The sequence below is a fragment of the Mandrillus leucophaeus genome, unplaced genomic scaffold (assembly GCF_000951045.1).
Source record: "Mandrillus leucophaeus isolate KB7577 unplaced genomic scaffold, Mleu.le_1.0 Scaffold136, whole genome shotgun sequence".
In the NCBI taxonomy this organism is placed as follows: Eukaryota; Metazoa; Chordata; class Mammalia; order Primates; family Cercopithecidae; genus Mandrillus; species Mandrillus leucophaeus.
This window is the reverse complement of record NW_012101321.1, coordinates 714,609-731,073: the sequence shown is the minus strand read 5'-3', so window position 1 is coordinate 731,073 and position 16,465 is coordinate 714,609. Positions and strand designations below refer to the sequence as shown.

General features: G+C 35.6%; 1 protein-coding gene across 2 annotated transcripts in view; it reads right to left on the bottom strand.

The window, feature by feature from the left end:
* FBXW7 (F-box and WD repeat domain containing 7, E3 ubiquitin protein ligase) overlaps positions 1-16,465 on the bottom strand; it is a 222,428-nt gene that overhangs the window by 76,668 nt on the left and 129,295 nt on the right. Inside the window, exons 3-4 of one of the 2 annotated variants that reach the window (XM_011973228.1) lie at positions 15,631-15,680; positions 14,471-15,040 (exon numbers count right to left, since the gene is read on the bottom strand). In XM_011973228.1, the coding sequence (XP_011828618.1) occupies positions 14,471-14,971 (501 nt within the window). In that variant the 5' untranslated portion in view covers positions 14,972-15,040; positions 15,631-15,680. The remainder of the gene's footprint in view (positions 1-14,470; positions 15,041-15,630; positions 15,681-16,465) is intronic. The other variant, XM_011973227.1, reaches the window with a different exon arrangement.

The window sequence follows — 16,465 nt, the reverse complement described above, 5'->3', positions numbered from 1 at the left end:
ATTATTATAGTAACTAATTTGAAGAAATAATTTAAGGTATTAAAATTGGCAAATCAAAGGAGGCGAGACTTAAAAGATGAGATTCTTTTAAGTCTTTAAGTGAATTATTGTTCCTTCTCTTTCACATGACCCTCTTTTATTGTCTCCTCTAGGTGTAAACAATGTGTTTCCTCTAAGTTCATCATACTAATCTTCCTACACCAAAAGACTGTATAAATAGTAGCTAACGAGAAATGTCCTTATTTCCGCCCCCTGAAACATAATACAGAAATTAATAATGAAAAGTGCTCTCTAAAGTATATCTAAGGAAGAAATTAAAATTTAAGCAAGGTGCTACTCAGATCTTGAACTTCTTCTCTAGAAGCTAGCAAAGATCCAATAGTATACAGTCGATGGGTCATATGTAGCTCAAAGTCAGTTTTTTGGAGCCAGCACAATGTTTTTCTTTTTCTTTTCTTGATATTTCTAAAGACAGAGTCTCACTCTGTCACCCAGGCTAAAGTACTGCAGCCTCAAACTCCTGTCACTGCAGCCTCAAACTCCTGGGCTCAAACCATCTTCTTGCCTCATATTTTTATTCTTTTAACTGAATATTAATACCTTTTGGGGAAGGCATATCTTATGTAGTTCATAAGAGCCTGAACAGTCTTACTGGCTGTTCATGATTCTCTTCACACATTGACATTACCTATTTAAGTACCTATAGGTTATATTTCTCATTTCTTTACCCTAAGCAGCCAAAAAAAAAAAAAAAAAAAAAACGAAGAAGATTAAATCAGTTGTTCAAATATTCTTTACTCCAGGATGATTAGGTGGTTATGCCCCACAATATTACTTTCTGTGCTAACACAAAATGACATTTAGACAAGGGAAGTAGCTTCTTTGGAGAGAGAATTCTTTTTTCACATACATGCCAAGAAGTCCCAGAGCAAATAACAATGAAAGGCCTATTCTTTTTATGCTTATATGTTCAGATACTTGAGAAATTTTCTAAAAGCACACTTATATTTCCAAAGCATAGTCAGTCTGCACATACATTTATCCCAAGATTCACTCTTTCATCACTTTTTGTTGTTACGAAGTAGCAAAATGCTAGTTGCTTGTTTAAAAAAAAAAAGCAGAAACAAAAACCCTAGGTATCCCACATATTATCTGACAGTGCACATAATTACTCTTGAGTGTATACTCCAAATTCTGAGCAAGACATACTATACTAAAACACAAAGTAGGAAAGACAAGCACATACTAAGTATATTTAAATACACGGAAAGCAGCTCTATCTATAAGGTACTATATGGCCCTCTAGTGTTCAGTGAAGAAATAGATAAATTCTTAAGGAACTGTGTGGTTTTGATATGTTTCATAGTAAAAAAATATATATAAAATTTTCTACGTATGCTAAACATACTAATATATGACTTCTACAAAAACCTAAATATTTTATATCTTCTGTGATTTTACATCTTTGTGCTTTCTTTTGAATTACTATCCATATTTAGAATATCCAGTGAAAGAATTCTGAAATGTTCTTAAAGTTTTTCCCATAAATAATTGTAATGCTAAATGAAAAAAAATAGCATTTCCAAATTAAGAACTAGACAATACTGAATGTAAGGCAAATTTCAAAGAAAAAAACAAAAGAATGGGGTCGTGTCTAAAAACTAAGTATTTAAACACACCTAATCTCAATGCCCTAACCATATTTTCTTTTCTCTGTATTCTACTTGTGATCCATCCAACTTGATTCTTTTTATCATATTAATTTATAGAAAATAGAGATTAAATACACAAAATTACGTCTCTCAGAAGAGAGGCCAAAGATAGGACTGAGATTTTAGGACAAGAATCAAAGTAAAAGTAGACCCACAAGCAGAAAAGAATCTCATTAATAAGATTCATAAAATAGTAACCACTGGTCAAATGTTTGTAAAATTGATAATACTGTTTAAAGTTGGTGAAATAATAATTTCAAAAGGAACTTACATTTGTTACATGTTTAAAAAATATATTTATATATACTTACATTTACTGTTTATATATTGGGGTTTTGTCAGGGGGAGAGGTGGAAACTGAAATACAAGCAAGATATAAAATTTATCCCCAGCTTTTTTACTCACCTGCTAATGTTAAGTAATTAACATTTCCAAGCTAAACCTTTAGAAGCTACAGGAGAACTCTGTGAAAATCCTATACTTGGCATCAACACAAATCCTTCAAATGTCAAGGAAAGGTAAACTGCCTATGGCAAACAACCTTCAAAGTACCACAGAGTCATCTACTAAACCATTAATAGGACAGAAGGACTCTTAACAAACTAGGAATAGAAGGGAGGAACTTTCTCAATCTGATAAAGACTATCTACAAAAAGCCTACAGCTAACATCACACTTAACGATGGAAACTCAAAGCTGTCCTACTAAGATCAGACACAAGGCAAGAATGTCCTCTTTAACCACTGCTTTTCAACATCGTAGGGGAAGTCCTAAAGCATAAAGACAAGAAAAAGAAGTAAAAGATAAAGAGATTAAGAAAGAGGAAATAACACTGTCTTTTCTGGCCAATGACATGACACTCTACATAGAAAATCCTTTAAAAAATGGACCAAACAAAAGCAACTATAGCAAGGTTGCAAGATATAAGATTAATATATAATAAGTCGATTATTTTCCTATACACCAGCAATGGAAAAGTGAAATCTGAAATGACAAACATAGTATCATTTACGTTAGCAGCCCCCTGAAATAAAATATTTAGGGATGATCTAATAAAATATGTATAAGATCTATGCAAGGAAAATTATAAAACTCTGATAAGAAAACATCAAAGAAGAATGAAATAAATGGAGATATATTCCATATTCTTGTACAGGAAGACTCAATATTGTCAAGATGTCAGTCCTTGCCAATCTGGTCTACAGTTTCAAAGCAATACCAATTAAAATCCCAGCAAGTAACAGATATCGACAAACTGATTCTAAAACATATGGAGAGGCAAAAGACCCAGAATAGCCAAAACCATACTGAAGGAGAGGAACGAAGCCGGGAGATAGACACTATCCAATTTCAAGGCTTACTATAAAGCTACAGTAACCAAGACAGTGTGGTATTGGTGAAAGAATTAAAAGTAGATGAATGGAACAGAATAGAGAGACCAGAATATGGTACAGTGATCTTTGACAATGGAACAAAGGCAGTACAAGGGAGAAAAGTTAGTCTTTTCCACAAATGGTGCTGAACCACTGAACATCCACATGCAAATAAATGAATCGAAACAATGACCTTACACCCTTCACAAAATTAACTCAAAATGGATCACAGACATAAATGTAAGGTGCAAAACTATGAAACTCTTAGAAGATAACATTAGAGAAAACCTAAATGGCCTTGGGTATAGAAAAGACTTTTTGCTGGGGTAGAGTGGTATGATCTCAGCTCACTGCATCCTTGATGTCCCAGGATCAAGCAATCCTCCAACCTCAGACTCTCGGGTTGCTAAGATCACAGGAATGCACCAACCACCATGCCTGGCTAATTTTGTGTATTTTTTTTTTTTTTTTTTAAGGAGGAGGTCTCACTATGTTGCCCAGGCTGGTCTCAAACTCCTGGGCTCAAGCGATCCTCCCACCTCAGCCTGCCAAAGTGCTGGGATTATAGGTGTGAGCCACGGCACCCAGCTGGAAATGACATTTTAGATACAACAACACAATACTAACAGCATGATACATGAAAGAAATAATTCGTAAGCTGGACTATACTAAATTAGAAATGTCTGCTATCTGAAAGACACTGTCAGGAAAATAAGAACATAAGACACAGACTGGAAGAAAATATTTGCAAAATGCACATGGGATAAACGATTGTTATCCAAAATATACAACAATAAGAGAACAACCCAACTAAAACATGGACAAAAGATCTGGACACACACCTCACCAAAGAAGATTTACAGATGGGAAGTAAGCACAGGAAAAGATGGTCAGTATCATATATCACTAGGGAATTGCAAATTGTAACAAAGAGATACCATACACACCTATTAGAATGGTCGAAATCCAGAACACTGACAACACCATATGCCACTGAAGATATGGAGCCATAGGAACTCTCATTCACTGCTGGTGGGAATGCAAAATGATATAGCCACTTTGGAAGCCATTTGGCAGTTTCTTACAAAATTAAACATACTGTTAACACACAATCCAGGAATCACACTCCCTGGCATTTATGCAAAGGAGTTAAAAACTTAGTCCATGCAAAATCCTGCACACAGATTTTCACAAGCAGCTATATTCATAATTGCCAATATGTGGAAGCAACCAAGATGTCTTTCACCAGGGAAGTGGATAAACTGTGGTATATCCAAACAATGGAATATTATTCAGTGTTAGAAGAAAATGAGCTATCAAGCTATAAATATACATGGAGGAAAAGTCAATACATATTACATCAGTAAAAGAAGCCAATCTGAAAGGCTACATACTGTATAATTGCAACTATATGACATTCCGATAAAGTTAAACTATGGAGACGGTGGAAGGATCAGTGGTGATGAGAGACTGGGGAAGAAAGGGATGAATAGGCAGAACACAGGATTTTTAAGGGAGTGAAACCATTCACTATGGTACTACATTGGTAGATGCGTGTCAGTACACATTTGTCCACACCCACAGAGTGCACAACACCAAGAGTGAGACTTTGGTGGAAACTATGGATTCCGGATAATGATATGACAATGCAGATTCACCGACTGTAACAAATGTACTATCCTGGTAAAGGGGAAGCTGTACATGTGTGCACCAGGGGGCATATGGGAACTCTCTGGGCCTCTCATTCAACTTTGTTGTGAATCTAAAACTGCTCTAAAAATTAAAGCTTGTTAATTTAAAAAGACAGACTGGCTAATGCAGGAAGTCTCCAAAAAACATTTTGCAAACCTCAAGGATCAATAATCCAAACACAAGGTTTCCTTGTAAAGGACGAGTGTATTTCTTCTTTCCAGATTGGAGGGATAAAAGAAAAAAGATACACATGAAATTCTAGGTGAAGGAATGTAGAAATAATTCATGTAAATGGGTCAAGATCTCAGTGAAGCAGAGGGGAGTGGGGAAAATTCCCTTTGAGAGGCTGAACAAGTCAACTGTTTAAACAGGTTATCAAATAATAATAAGGCTATTATTATCATAATAACCAAAAGAATCAGGAATATAAAAGAAGTATACGCACTGACTCCAGCTACACAAAATATATATCCATGTGGTCAATGACTGACAAGTATTATGTAAAAATTTATACACTAATTCTTTATTGACTAATAATTAGGTTATCAGGGTACCTGATAATACAATAAATATTACTAGGCAATAAAATAAGAAATCAAAGGGCTGAAATGAGAGACGGAGAAAAACAAACTTAATACAATGAGTCACAATAAATATACCACAAAGAGATTTAGTTGAGGCAACATTTGGGGACATGAAAATAAATGTTAGGGCGGTAGCTTTATAGGTTATTTCACAGCCCACTCATCCCAAAATTACTAATATTGTTTAACTAAATTTCCAAATGTTAACATAAGTACATTTGTTATATGTCCATAACCTAGACCCAGAATAAGATCTGAGTTCCAATCCCAACTCCACTATTTACCAGCTGATTGATACATGATTAATTACTTAACCTCTCTTCACATATTTCTCATGTCCACTATGGGGTTAAAGATTAGAAATGACCTATTAGGACTGTTAAGATTAATGAGAAAAAATATAAGTATATATACACATTCTGAGAACACACTGAAGGCATTCAGTCTGGAGAAGACCACAGATTAATACGGCAGCAGTCTTCTCCTGTGAAAAGAGCTGTCACTGCTCTAGGCAGAAGAACAAGGACCAAAGCAAAGTCAGAGATGTCAACATTAAATAAAGAACCCTAACATAAATAACTGTCTAAAACTATGAAGATACTTGACATTGCAGTATTCCTTTGTAATGGCCTCATTTGTACGTTCAAGTCTGTTGGTAAAGCCACTGGACACAGGTTTGGCCTTGGTGATCTCAAAGGTCCACTCCAGTTTGGAGTCCATCTTAGGAGACTTAAAATTAAGACTAAAAACTCTTAACATGTTAAATATATTAGTTTGATGAAATGGGGGGTTGGGAATACGGGAAGGGAGGGAAGGGAAAGCACTAATGATTTCCTCATAAAGCAATGGCCACTTTGGAATTATGTTTTAAGGCCAGGCACGGTGGCTCATGCCTGTAATCCCAGCACTTTGAGAGGCCAAGGCAGGTGGATCACTTGAGGTCAGGAGTTCGAGGCCAGCCTGGCCAACATGGTGAAACCCTGTCTCTACTAAAAATACAAAAATTAGCTGGGCGTGGTGGCAGACACTGGTAATCCCAGCTACTCAGGAGGCTGAGGCAGGATAATCGCTTGAACCCAGGAGGTGGAGGTTGCAGTGAGCTGAGATTGCACTACTGCACTCCAGCCTGGGCAACACAGCCAGACTCCATCTCAAAAAAAATAATAATAATTGTGTTTTAAAACAGTAGTCACCAACCTTTCTGGCACCAGGGACAGGTTTCACGAAAGACAATTTTTCCGTGGACAGGGGAGGTGGGGGGACAGTTTGGGATGAAACTGTTCCACCTCAGATCATCAGGCATTAGATTCTCAGAAGGAGTACAACCTAGATCTCTCGGAAGCGCAGTTCACAATAGGGTTTGTGCTCCTATTAGAATCTAATGCCAGAGCTGATCTGACAGGAGGTGGAGCACAGTCAGTAATGCTCACTCACCCACCACTCGCCTCCTGCTGTGAGAGCCAGTTCCTAACAGGCCACAGACTGGTACTGGTCCATGGCCTGGGGGTTGGGGACACCCATTTTCAAAGACAGACTCTGAAATTGCTCAGAGAAAGGTTTTTATATGAAAAATATTCACGTTTAGAGAGAGCCAAAAGTGCTATCAAGGCCAAAGAACTCTTTAAAGAAAACACATATTAAATAAATATCTTCAAAACAAGAAAAGATACGACTATGCTATTACTCTTCTAGTAATGTGTTAAGCTGATCTTAGAAAATTGCCAGGGTAACACCTGAGCCCTAAAGATGTGAAGAATCAGTTACACTAGGACTTGAAGAGTTCCGTGCCCTTTCCACTATGAAATGGGGGGTTGGGAATAGGGGAAGGTTTCCACTATATTCAGCTGTATTCTCATGCAGAGATCATTATATAATGCCATTTCTTGTGAGGAACATCTTTTTATCCAATCCTCCATTAGGAGCATTACACACCATGTAAGTCATCAAAAAAGATTACATAAAATAATTGGTTTCCAGCAGAGAGTTATTTTTCCAATAAAGAGTCATATATGCTTGTTATAACAAAATGGAGAAATTCTAAAATGTATTTAAGAAAAAAATAACATTTTATTCAACCACATTCAGAGATAATTCCTAACATTTGGTACAATTTCTTCTGATCTTTTTCTGTGCATATGTATATATGTAGATGCATACATACACATATATAAAAATCTATGTTTGCTTCATAATTAAGATCACACTATATAGAGTTTTGAATCCTATATTTTAAATAAAATATTTTTAAGCATTTCCCATTATTAAATATTCTTTCAAATGTGATATTTAATGGCTGTATGAATTGCCTTCAATCGATTTCTGCATGTTACAAAATGATTCCTAAGGTGGGATTTTTAACTTCTCCTCAGGGGAGTCTCAATGTAACAATCTGTACGTATACTGAATACCTGAGTCTTAAACTCAATTTTAATGATGTGCCCATTTACAATTTCTGGTCTAGCTTAGGTACATCTTAAGAGGTGAAATGAGACTGGGGCATGGTGGCTCACACCTATAATCCTAACACTTTGGGAGGCCCGGGCAGGAAGATCACTAGAGCTCAGGAGTGTGAGACCAACGTGAGCAGCATAGTAAGACCTTGTCTCTACAGATAATTCAAAAATTAGCCAAGCGTGGTGGTGCCACGGGTGGTCCCAGTTACTCTGGAGGCTGAGGTGGGAGAATTGCTTAAGCCTGGGAGGTGGAGGCTGCAGTGAGCCGCGATTATGCCACTGCACTCCATCCAGCCTGGGCAACAAAGCAAGACCTTGTCTTAGAAGAAAAAAAAGAAAAAGAGGTGAAATGACAACTGTTCACATTACAGTTTGCCAGTCTTCAACTCTCAACCTGAATTAGGACTGAAGACAAATTTATCAAATTTCTACTGCTCAAAAAAGTGAAGAATTTTATGGTAACTTAAGACAAAGCTTACCAAAAATGTCACCAGGTAATACCAAATGAACTGCACCATGAAGAGAAGCAACAACAGGTTCAAAGGAATTAGATTTTCTAAATCTAGGAAGGTATAAAGATAGGGGATTTGGACTTGGATTTGAAGGATCTGGCTGGCGGGAAGGAGTATCATTCAAAACAAGTAGAGAGGAAAGGAGATGAAACCAGGTAGAAACTATGGTAAGATATTGGAAGACTTCAAATGTTCTCATTTAGGTTTGGCTTTATCAGTGGGAAACAGGGCACCAGATATCTGTATTGAGGCTACTATCTATACAGAGCTAAAAATTCATTTAAAAAACTCATCCAATTATTCATACTGCCAACTCACCGTCAAGGGCATGGCATCATAGCCTGATGCAAACAGAAGCACAAGCAAAAATGCTCTTTACATTTTTAAACACAAACCCTTCAATTTTTATCTTACAAGTGCCTGGCGGGTAAGAAAAACAGAGACTAAGTGATCAAGTCTGTTAAATTCTTCAGCAGGCCCAGACTCAGATCATAAGAAGTCAAGTCACTTTTCCATCCACTGACCAGAAGATGGGACGATTGAGAGAGAAAAGAAAATCTGGGCAGGAAAATAAAAACTTGGTTTGGGGAAAGAAACTACTAGTAGTTTTAGTTTTCAGTGGACCACTCAGATGATGATGCCCAACAGATAGCTAGAAATGCAAAACTATGGCTAGGGTGAATGAATGGAGCTTGAGAAATCATTTTGGAGTTATCTACCAAAGTGAAAACAAAATTCATCATGATATATTCCTATATCCTTTTTCTTCATACTGTCTTCCCTACCACCAACAAAAAACAACATTAAAAATGGATCAGATCATTATAATAATACACATGGGAAACAATTTTCTTTGGAAGTATTTTGAAGATAACTATTTGTGGTATTTGTGTATATTTCAGTGAGGTTTATCATCTGTATAAAGAACAAATCATTGGAGCGCTATAAAACAATTTAAAAATGGCCCATTTGGTGTGAAGATTATTCTTTAGTCTACAATGAAACCCCATAATTAAAATACTTTTTGAGCTGGGCACGGTGGTCCACGCCTGCCGTCCCAACTACACAGGAGGATCTCTTGTACCCAGGGGTTCAAGGTCAGCCTGGGCAACACAGCAAGGCCGTATCTCTTAAATAATTAATAATAGTAACTGTCATGACCTGCAGTGAATGAGATACAGTTTATCACCAACATTTAGAGTTATTATGGTTTAACACAATATTAACAAATATATTTAAAACTATATTAACAAGCATTAATTAGAAATTAACCATGAGCTAAAATTCATTGTGGCATCCATATGGAAGATTCATTAAAGCATTTAAATATACAGAAGCTTTAGCTAAAGATTAGAAGGAAGTCTACAGAAATTGACTTAAATTCTAATGAAAGGAAAGGATACATATTTTATCAGCTAGGGAGATCTGTGGGTAGCATCGGCTTCAAAATTTATGTCTATTTTTATTGAAGATGGGCCTAGCTTATTATAGTATTCTTCTAATCCTCCTGTGTACCTTTTTAAAAGAATTTATTTCTCTACTTCTTTTTACACTAGAGGGTGATATGATGACTGAATGCTGAAGGTCGTAAAACATACATATAGAGACTGACAACCGCTGTGGGGAATGAAGTGTATTTTGTGGGATTTGGGGTAAGGCACAGGAGACAAATAAAATGATGTCATAAGGCCTGTATCTGTAAAATATTTTGAGTGTCCCAGACACTATGCTACCTGATTTACATAAATTATTTCACTTAATCCTTACAAAAACCTTAAGAGGTAGGCATTCTAGTCTTTATTTTACAGATAAAGTAATAGGTTCACTGAGATTACATACTTACAGTTACACAGTAAGTGGCATAATCAGAATTCAAACTCAGATCTGAAAAGTTCTTATCACTCTAATATGTTAAGGGAAAACCCATCTCACCCATTGTCCCCATTTCTCCCATTTCCATCATCCTCCCCACATGTTTAAAATTGGGCTAAACTATGCTGAGTCAATGTTTCATTTTTCCTCCCTCACAAAGGTAGGGGACATGGCTATTCACTGGGCCATGTTTACTAGTGGATGTTACTCAAGATGACTGCCTTAAATAGCATTTTTTGCTCTCTGGACATGTCTACACCAAACAGAATTTGAACTTACGTTATTTGTCTTGTAGGTAGACTAGGCCAGGGACTTTCTGAAGAAGCTATCATTCTCTAGAACTCTACAATAGAGTGTAACTTAGAGCCCTGTTATGTTTCCGATGTTAGACACATTGTCCTACAAAGTTTCTCAGCAGCTCTGGTCCTAGGAGGTGGTTGGAGAATGGTGGACCAGATACCCTGATTGGTTAATGATCCTACTACCTGATTCCTCTATTGTTCAGAACTTATAGACAAGAAAGAAAGGGTCTTATGCCTCTAAACTCCAATACACTAGATGCTTCTCCACAACTCCCCCCCCCTTCTACTTATTTATTCTGAAACAGGACTCTCTATGGCCCAGATCACTGCAGCCTCAACCTCCTGGGCCCAAATGATCCTCCCACCTCAGCCCTAAAAGTAGCTGGAACCACAGGTGCATGCCATCACACTCAGCTAATTTTTGTTTTTTGTAGAGACAGGGTTTTGCCATGTTTGCCCACGCTGGTCTTGAACCCCTAGGCTCAAGCAATCTGCCCACCTCAGCCTCCCAAAGTGCTGGGATCACAGTGTGAGCTACCATACCCGGCTATCCTTTATACATATGTATTTTTTGATAAACATTTATTTCTTATTTGAGGCAAATGGATAAACACGGTTTAATTACTAAGAGGAATCTAACAATCAGGATGGGAAAAAAATAGACTAATTTCAGGTAAGGAAGTTATGTGAGATGAGAACAGGTGGAAGAATCCAACAATTAGGATGGGAAAAAAAATAGACTCATTTGAGGTAAGGATGTTATATGAGAAGAGAACAGGTGGAAGCCACTATGACAGATAAGGAAGCATCAGAAATTAGTGCTCAAACACACTTCTCTTCATCAAAAGATCAGGATACCAGATCTGGCCTAATAATTGTCTCATTTGTTTTTCATGTTAGTAGAAAATTAGTTGATATCTGCATAAAATATGTCAAAGATTCTTCAATATGAGCTGGGCATCTCTTCAGAAAACAATTTTTAAAAAATATATATGATAAGGATGTTGACAAAGGAAGTAAAAACTGAAGAGACAGACATTTATATCTGGAGAACCAAGTTGACTCTAGAATTTACAGGCTAGTCAAATTTAGAGGAACAGCCAGCACACAACCTCTGCTTTAAAAGCATGTTTTATGGATTCGAGAGAGTATGACCTCTATCAAATTTTTTAATAGCGTCATTTCTTCCTGATTACTTTAGCCTTGAGCTGTAAAATCCTCAATAGTGTTTTGTTAAGTGTCACAAAGAAAAGTAGTTAACTGAGCTCTCTGTCCTTTCTATAGGGTAGCTCTGATCACTTCAAATGGGACACAGTATTAGAAAATCATCACACGCCAGAGTCCTTATGACTATATTGGAAATCTTGTTTAGTGATGTTTGTCATATTCTACCATAGGGGGCAGCATAGTACATGGAAAGAGAAAGGGGTTTTTTGCAATTAGGCAAATCAGGATTAAAATCTCTCATCACTTAGTGTGATCTGGGGTGGATCATTTGGCCTCTCTGTAACTTTTGTTTATGTATCTGTCATAGGATCTTTCAAACAGTGTGAGCTTAATAAATAGCAATTCTTGACTATCACTTTCCTTGACTTTTAACATTAAGACAGTATGGAATTTTTAACATATATTGCTTGCCATAAGGCTCCCAAAAGAACAAACCTTTAGTGACAAGGGGGGAAAAACTGTCCTCAGAGTTTTGACAGTTTTCAAAATGCTTTCAAAGAATAAAGCAATGCAAGGAAGAATTAAACATCTTTTTTTCTCATTAATATCATATTTGCTTATGCAGCATATTTAGGGATGATGGATAAAATTCAGTCTAGCTGTCCACAGGGTTTGTTTAAGAGAACGCCAAAAAATAAAACTTGAAAGGTATCCTGAGTAAAATTTGTAGAAAGCTAATCCTATATTAACATTTAAAAGTGGGATTTCATTTCTTATGCCTCTACTCTCAAAAGTCAAAGTTTAAGACTTGAATGAAACTATGGTCTAGGGTAACGTCTGTAGAAGTGTCTTAACTTCATAATGATCAAGAATTTAAAGCTCTTCCAAAATAAAGTACTTGAACTAGTGAGAGCTTCTATTTATTGTATTAAAACATCTACAGATGGAGAATACTGACATTTTCTTTTTAGGTAAAGCAGTACTAAGCGACTTTTCTAAATGCTGTTGAAAGTGCTCCGGGAATACTCTGGCAGAAGGGTTTTAGGAATGGACAAAAAGGAAAACATTTAGAAAAATTTCAGACTGAAATCGTACTTATAGAAGGGCATCACTGTCCTGGCAATCAAATAGCTTTGTATTCTTCATGCCATACTTATGAAGGCAAATCATCTCATGATCAACAACATATCAAAAAGTATACATACACACTTATATAATAAATGCATATACACATCTATATTGTACATGTGTATATATACAAATGCATACACACATCTATCCCTGCTATGGTTAGGGCCCAGTCCATTCTTGTTATCTTGCATGTACAAGAATAACTGTTATTCCTGATTCAGAATCACTAGGAAAAAAAACTAACAAATTCAGTATACTTCGTTTTTAAAGAGGTAATCATCACACACATAAAATTTCTGTTAATGATTTTATCTTGAAGGTAAAGAAAAGATGAAGTACCTGTCAAACTTGTGAACTGGAAGGTTTCCTACAGAATATAAGGATGACTTTTCCTTTTGGAAAAAGATAAAGTTTTGTCTAACTAGCTTTTTTTGCTTTTAATTTAAAGTGTAGCAGAAATCAGCAATAACTCTGCATTGTTCTGCAAGGCTTAGTTTTTTGATTGAACCTCTTTCTGAAATAAGATAATGCAATTGGAACTTAAGTATTAAACCCTTATTCCTCTAACTGAACTCTCAGGAAAAAAAGAGATGTATAAACTCCCTTTTGATACAGTAACCTTGAAGAAGGGGATCAAGACTGGGGGGATAGAAGGGAGGAATGACACTATATAACGTCTGAGCCTTAACAAAGCAGTGTATAGTTGTTAGCGGTAGAGCCACCTGGCTGAGATTCAAAGCTACTGCTTCAACATCTTGAGACAGGGATGATACGATGGACGAAAAATCACTACTTCATGTCATGTCCTTCTTAGATCATGCTAGCTAAATATAATCTGACTTGCAGACAGGCTAGGTAAATTAGGGCCAAACACATTTTAGAAAGTCAAGGTTTTACAAGCAGATGTAAAACATGATTTAGCAATTCAACTATTATTAATCCAAGTGTGTAAGGCACTTCATTCCAAGTCAAGTTAGGTTAAATGATATGATGTCAAATCAGTTAAATCAGTTTGTATATTGTTTATGGCCTAAAATCACTGTAAAATGTAAGAAATAAGCAAGTAGGAGTAAGAGGATGAACTACCACAGACATTATTTTAATGTCTATAAAACAAGTAAGCTATTATTCAAGTTAAAATGTTCCTTTCCAAAATATAGTTTAACTTGTAAGTCTATTCTACATGAATATCCACTATTTCTAATTCTCAAATGATAAATAACTAGAACTAATTTGAGGCAACTTTTGAGTAATTTATGCCTTAGAGTGACACTTGTAAATAGACAGCCCACTCCAGCAGCTGCATTTTGTAAATAAAAAGCTTCTTCATTACTTGATTTACACAAATCATATTTCACCCAAAACCTCTACACCCCACACAAGCTACTAATCCCTGCCCGGAACTCAAGGTTTAGACAAAAATTTGATGTTAATAACTTTTCATAGTAATAGGCTCAATTACTTTCCCTCCATTTGTACTCAGATTGTCCCATTATCAGTATTTTTACTTGTTAATACTTTCCAATACCTTCTGTAAAACAAAAAACTAGTTCATTTTATTATTACATATCTTAAGATTAATTTTTAGTAATACAAAGACTGAGAGGAAAGTTTCATTACTTAAAATAGGTATGTAAAGTTTCTCAAGTTAACAATATAATGAATATACTCACTTTTGTTGTTTTTGTATAGAATGGGGAGGAGAGCTGGTGAACGGGCAGGTCCACAATACTACTAGAGTTTGTGACACTGTTACTATGTGTATGTTCATCTTCTCTGCTACTATCATCAGACTGATCAAAATCATCACTCTCCTGGTCCATCTCCTCCTCCTCCTCATCCTCCTCATCTTGTTCACCAGCATGTTCTTCATCTTCCTCTTGTTCTTCTTGGTTTCCTGAGGAGTCCTCATCTACTGAAATAAATCTATTATTGTTTTCTTCCAATTGTCCTTGCTGGGAATCATTTTGGCCTCCAGGTCTAGGTTCTACTCCAACAACTTCACCATTCCTTGCAGTGTGCTCCTCCTCTTGTTGTCTAAGTTGCTGTTGCTGTTCCTCCTCTACCACACGATTCATCTGTTCTTCATCTACCTGGCTTGAGGAAGGGTTACCTCTCAGAGAGCCTCCAGTTCGTCGTCTTTTGCTGCCCACAGAGAGCAGTTCCTGATTCATTTCCAAAAGCCAGCTTGCTACTTCTTGGACCTTGGCTAGACTATCAGAAGATGCAAAGGTTTTCACATTCTGCAGGGGAAAATAGTGGAAAAAACAAGATTTGTACAATCTATATTATGTTCTACTTTCATATTATATGTCTACATTCTAAATATCATTAATGATTGCAAAAAAGTATTGATGCCAAGGCATTAAAATGCTTTTTAGTAAACAATATAGAACATTTCAATTTTAAAAGTTATAAGACTTTATAAAGACATGCACAAAAACCATAGTAAACAACATTAATCGCTTTTAATTTTTAGCATAAAGATTTATAGTTTAATTCCTTTGACCAATAAAACATAAGCATATAAAACAATTTCAACTTTACATCAGTAGTTCATAGACTATATCCTATATAAAACTTCCACAAAATTTTAAGAAGTGTATCAAAAAAAAATTTCAGTGTTCAGTTAAATTTGGGAAATGCTGAGGTAAATCAGATTAAAAGGCTTTTTATCCTGGGTATTTCCCAAACTTCTCTGATCACAGAATCTTGCCTTCAGACACAGTTTTCAAGCAGGTAACAATTATAATCATTATTATTTTAATTCTTTTACAAATGACTGGACAGAAACAAAAAATTTATTTAAAAAAAAAAGTTCATAAGTTCATACCCTCTGACCCAGTAACTCCACTTCTGGCAATCTATCCTAAGGAAGTAATCCTAAAACAGAAAAAAAAAATTATACAGAGGATGCTCACTGCAGTTTATCCACAAAAGCAAAAAATAAAGATAAAAATAAATTTAAATAAAAGTAAAAATTCAAAGGCTCAATATAAAGGAATCTATGAGATGGGATATATACAGTGTAATCCCTAAACATGACGTTCATAAAACATTTTTTAAAACACGGATGTTATTATATTACGCTAAGGGGAAAATAGTGGAAATAATAATGATTATAATATGATTTTTAAACTGTATGAAGACTAGAAGACAACATTTCAAAATAAACTGCATCTTAGGCAGTGGTATTACAGATGCTTTAAACATTTCTTTTTTTATCATATTTCTCAATTTTTATATATCAAGCATGTTTACCTTTATGTTTTTTTAACCTGGCTCTAGAATTTTATCTGATACAGCATCTTTTCATGATATTTATTCTTACACTTTATCCTTTGTTGGTATCTATATGGACATCTTTGAGGTCAGATAAAATAATGCCAACATATTGTGCACACACAAGAAATTAAGCACCCGTGATCTAAAACTTGAAACTGTTAACAAATGAAGTATTGTCAATTCTAGTCTTTTTCAGAGAAAACCTTTAGTATGATTTACAACAGTGTATCATAAAACACCAACATCAACAAACAGAAGTCCATATCCTAAAATTTGAGGAAGGTCTTTTATTTCTTCTTACCATAATACAAAATGTCAAGATATATCAAATATTTGATATATTCAAGTTCAGTCACAGTTACCGATAAAATCATGTTATATAT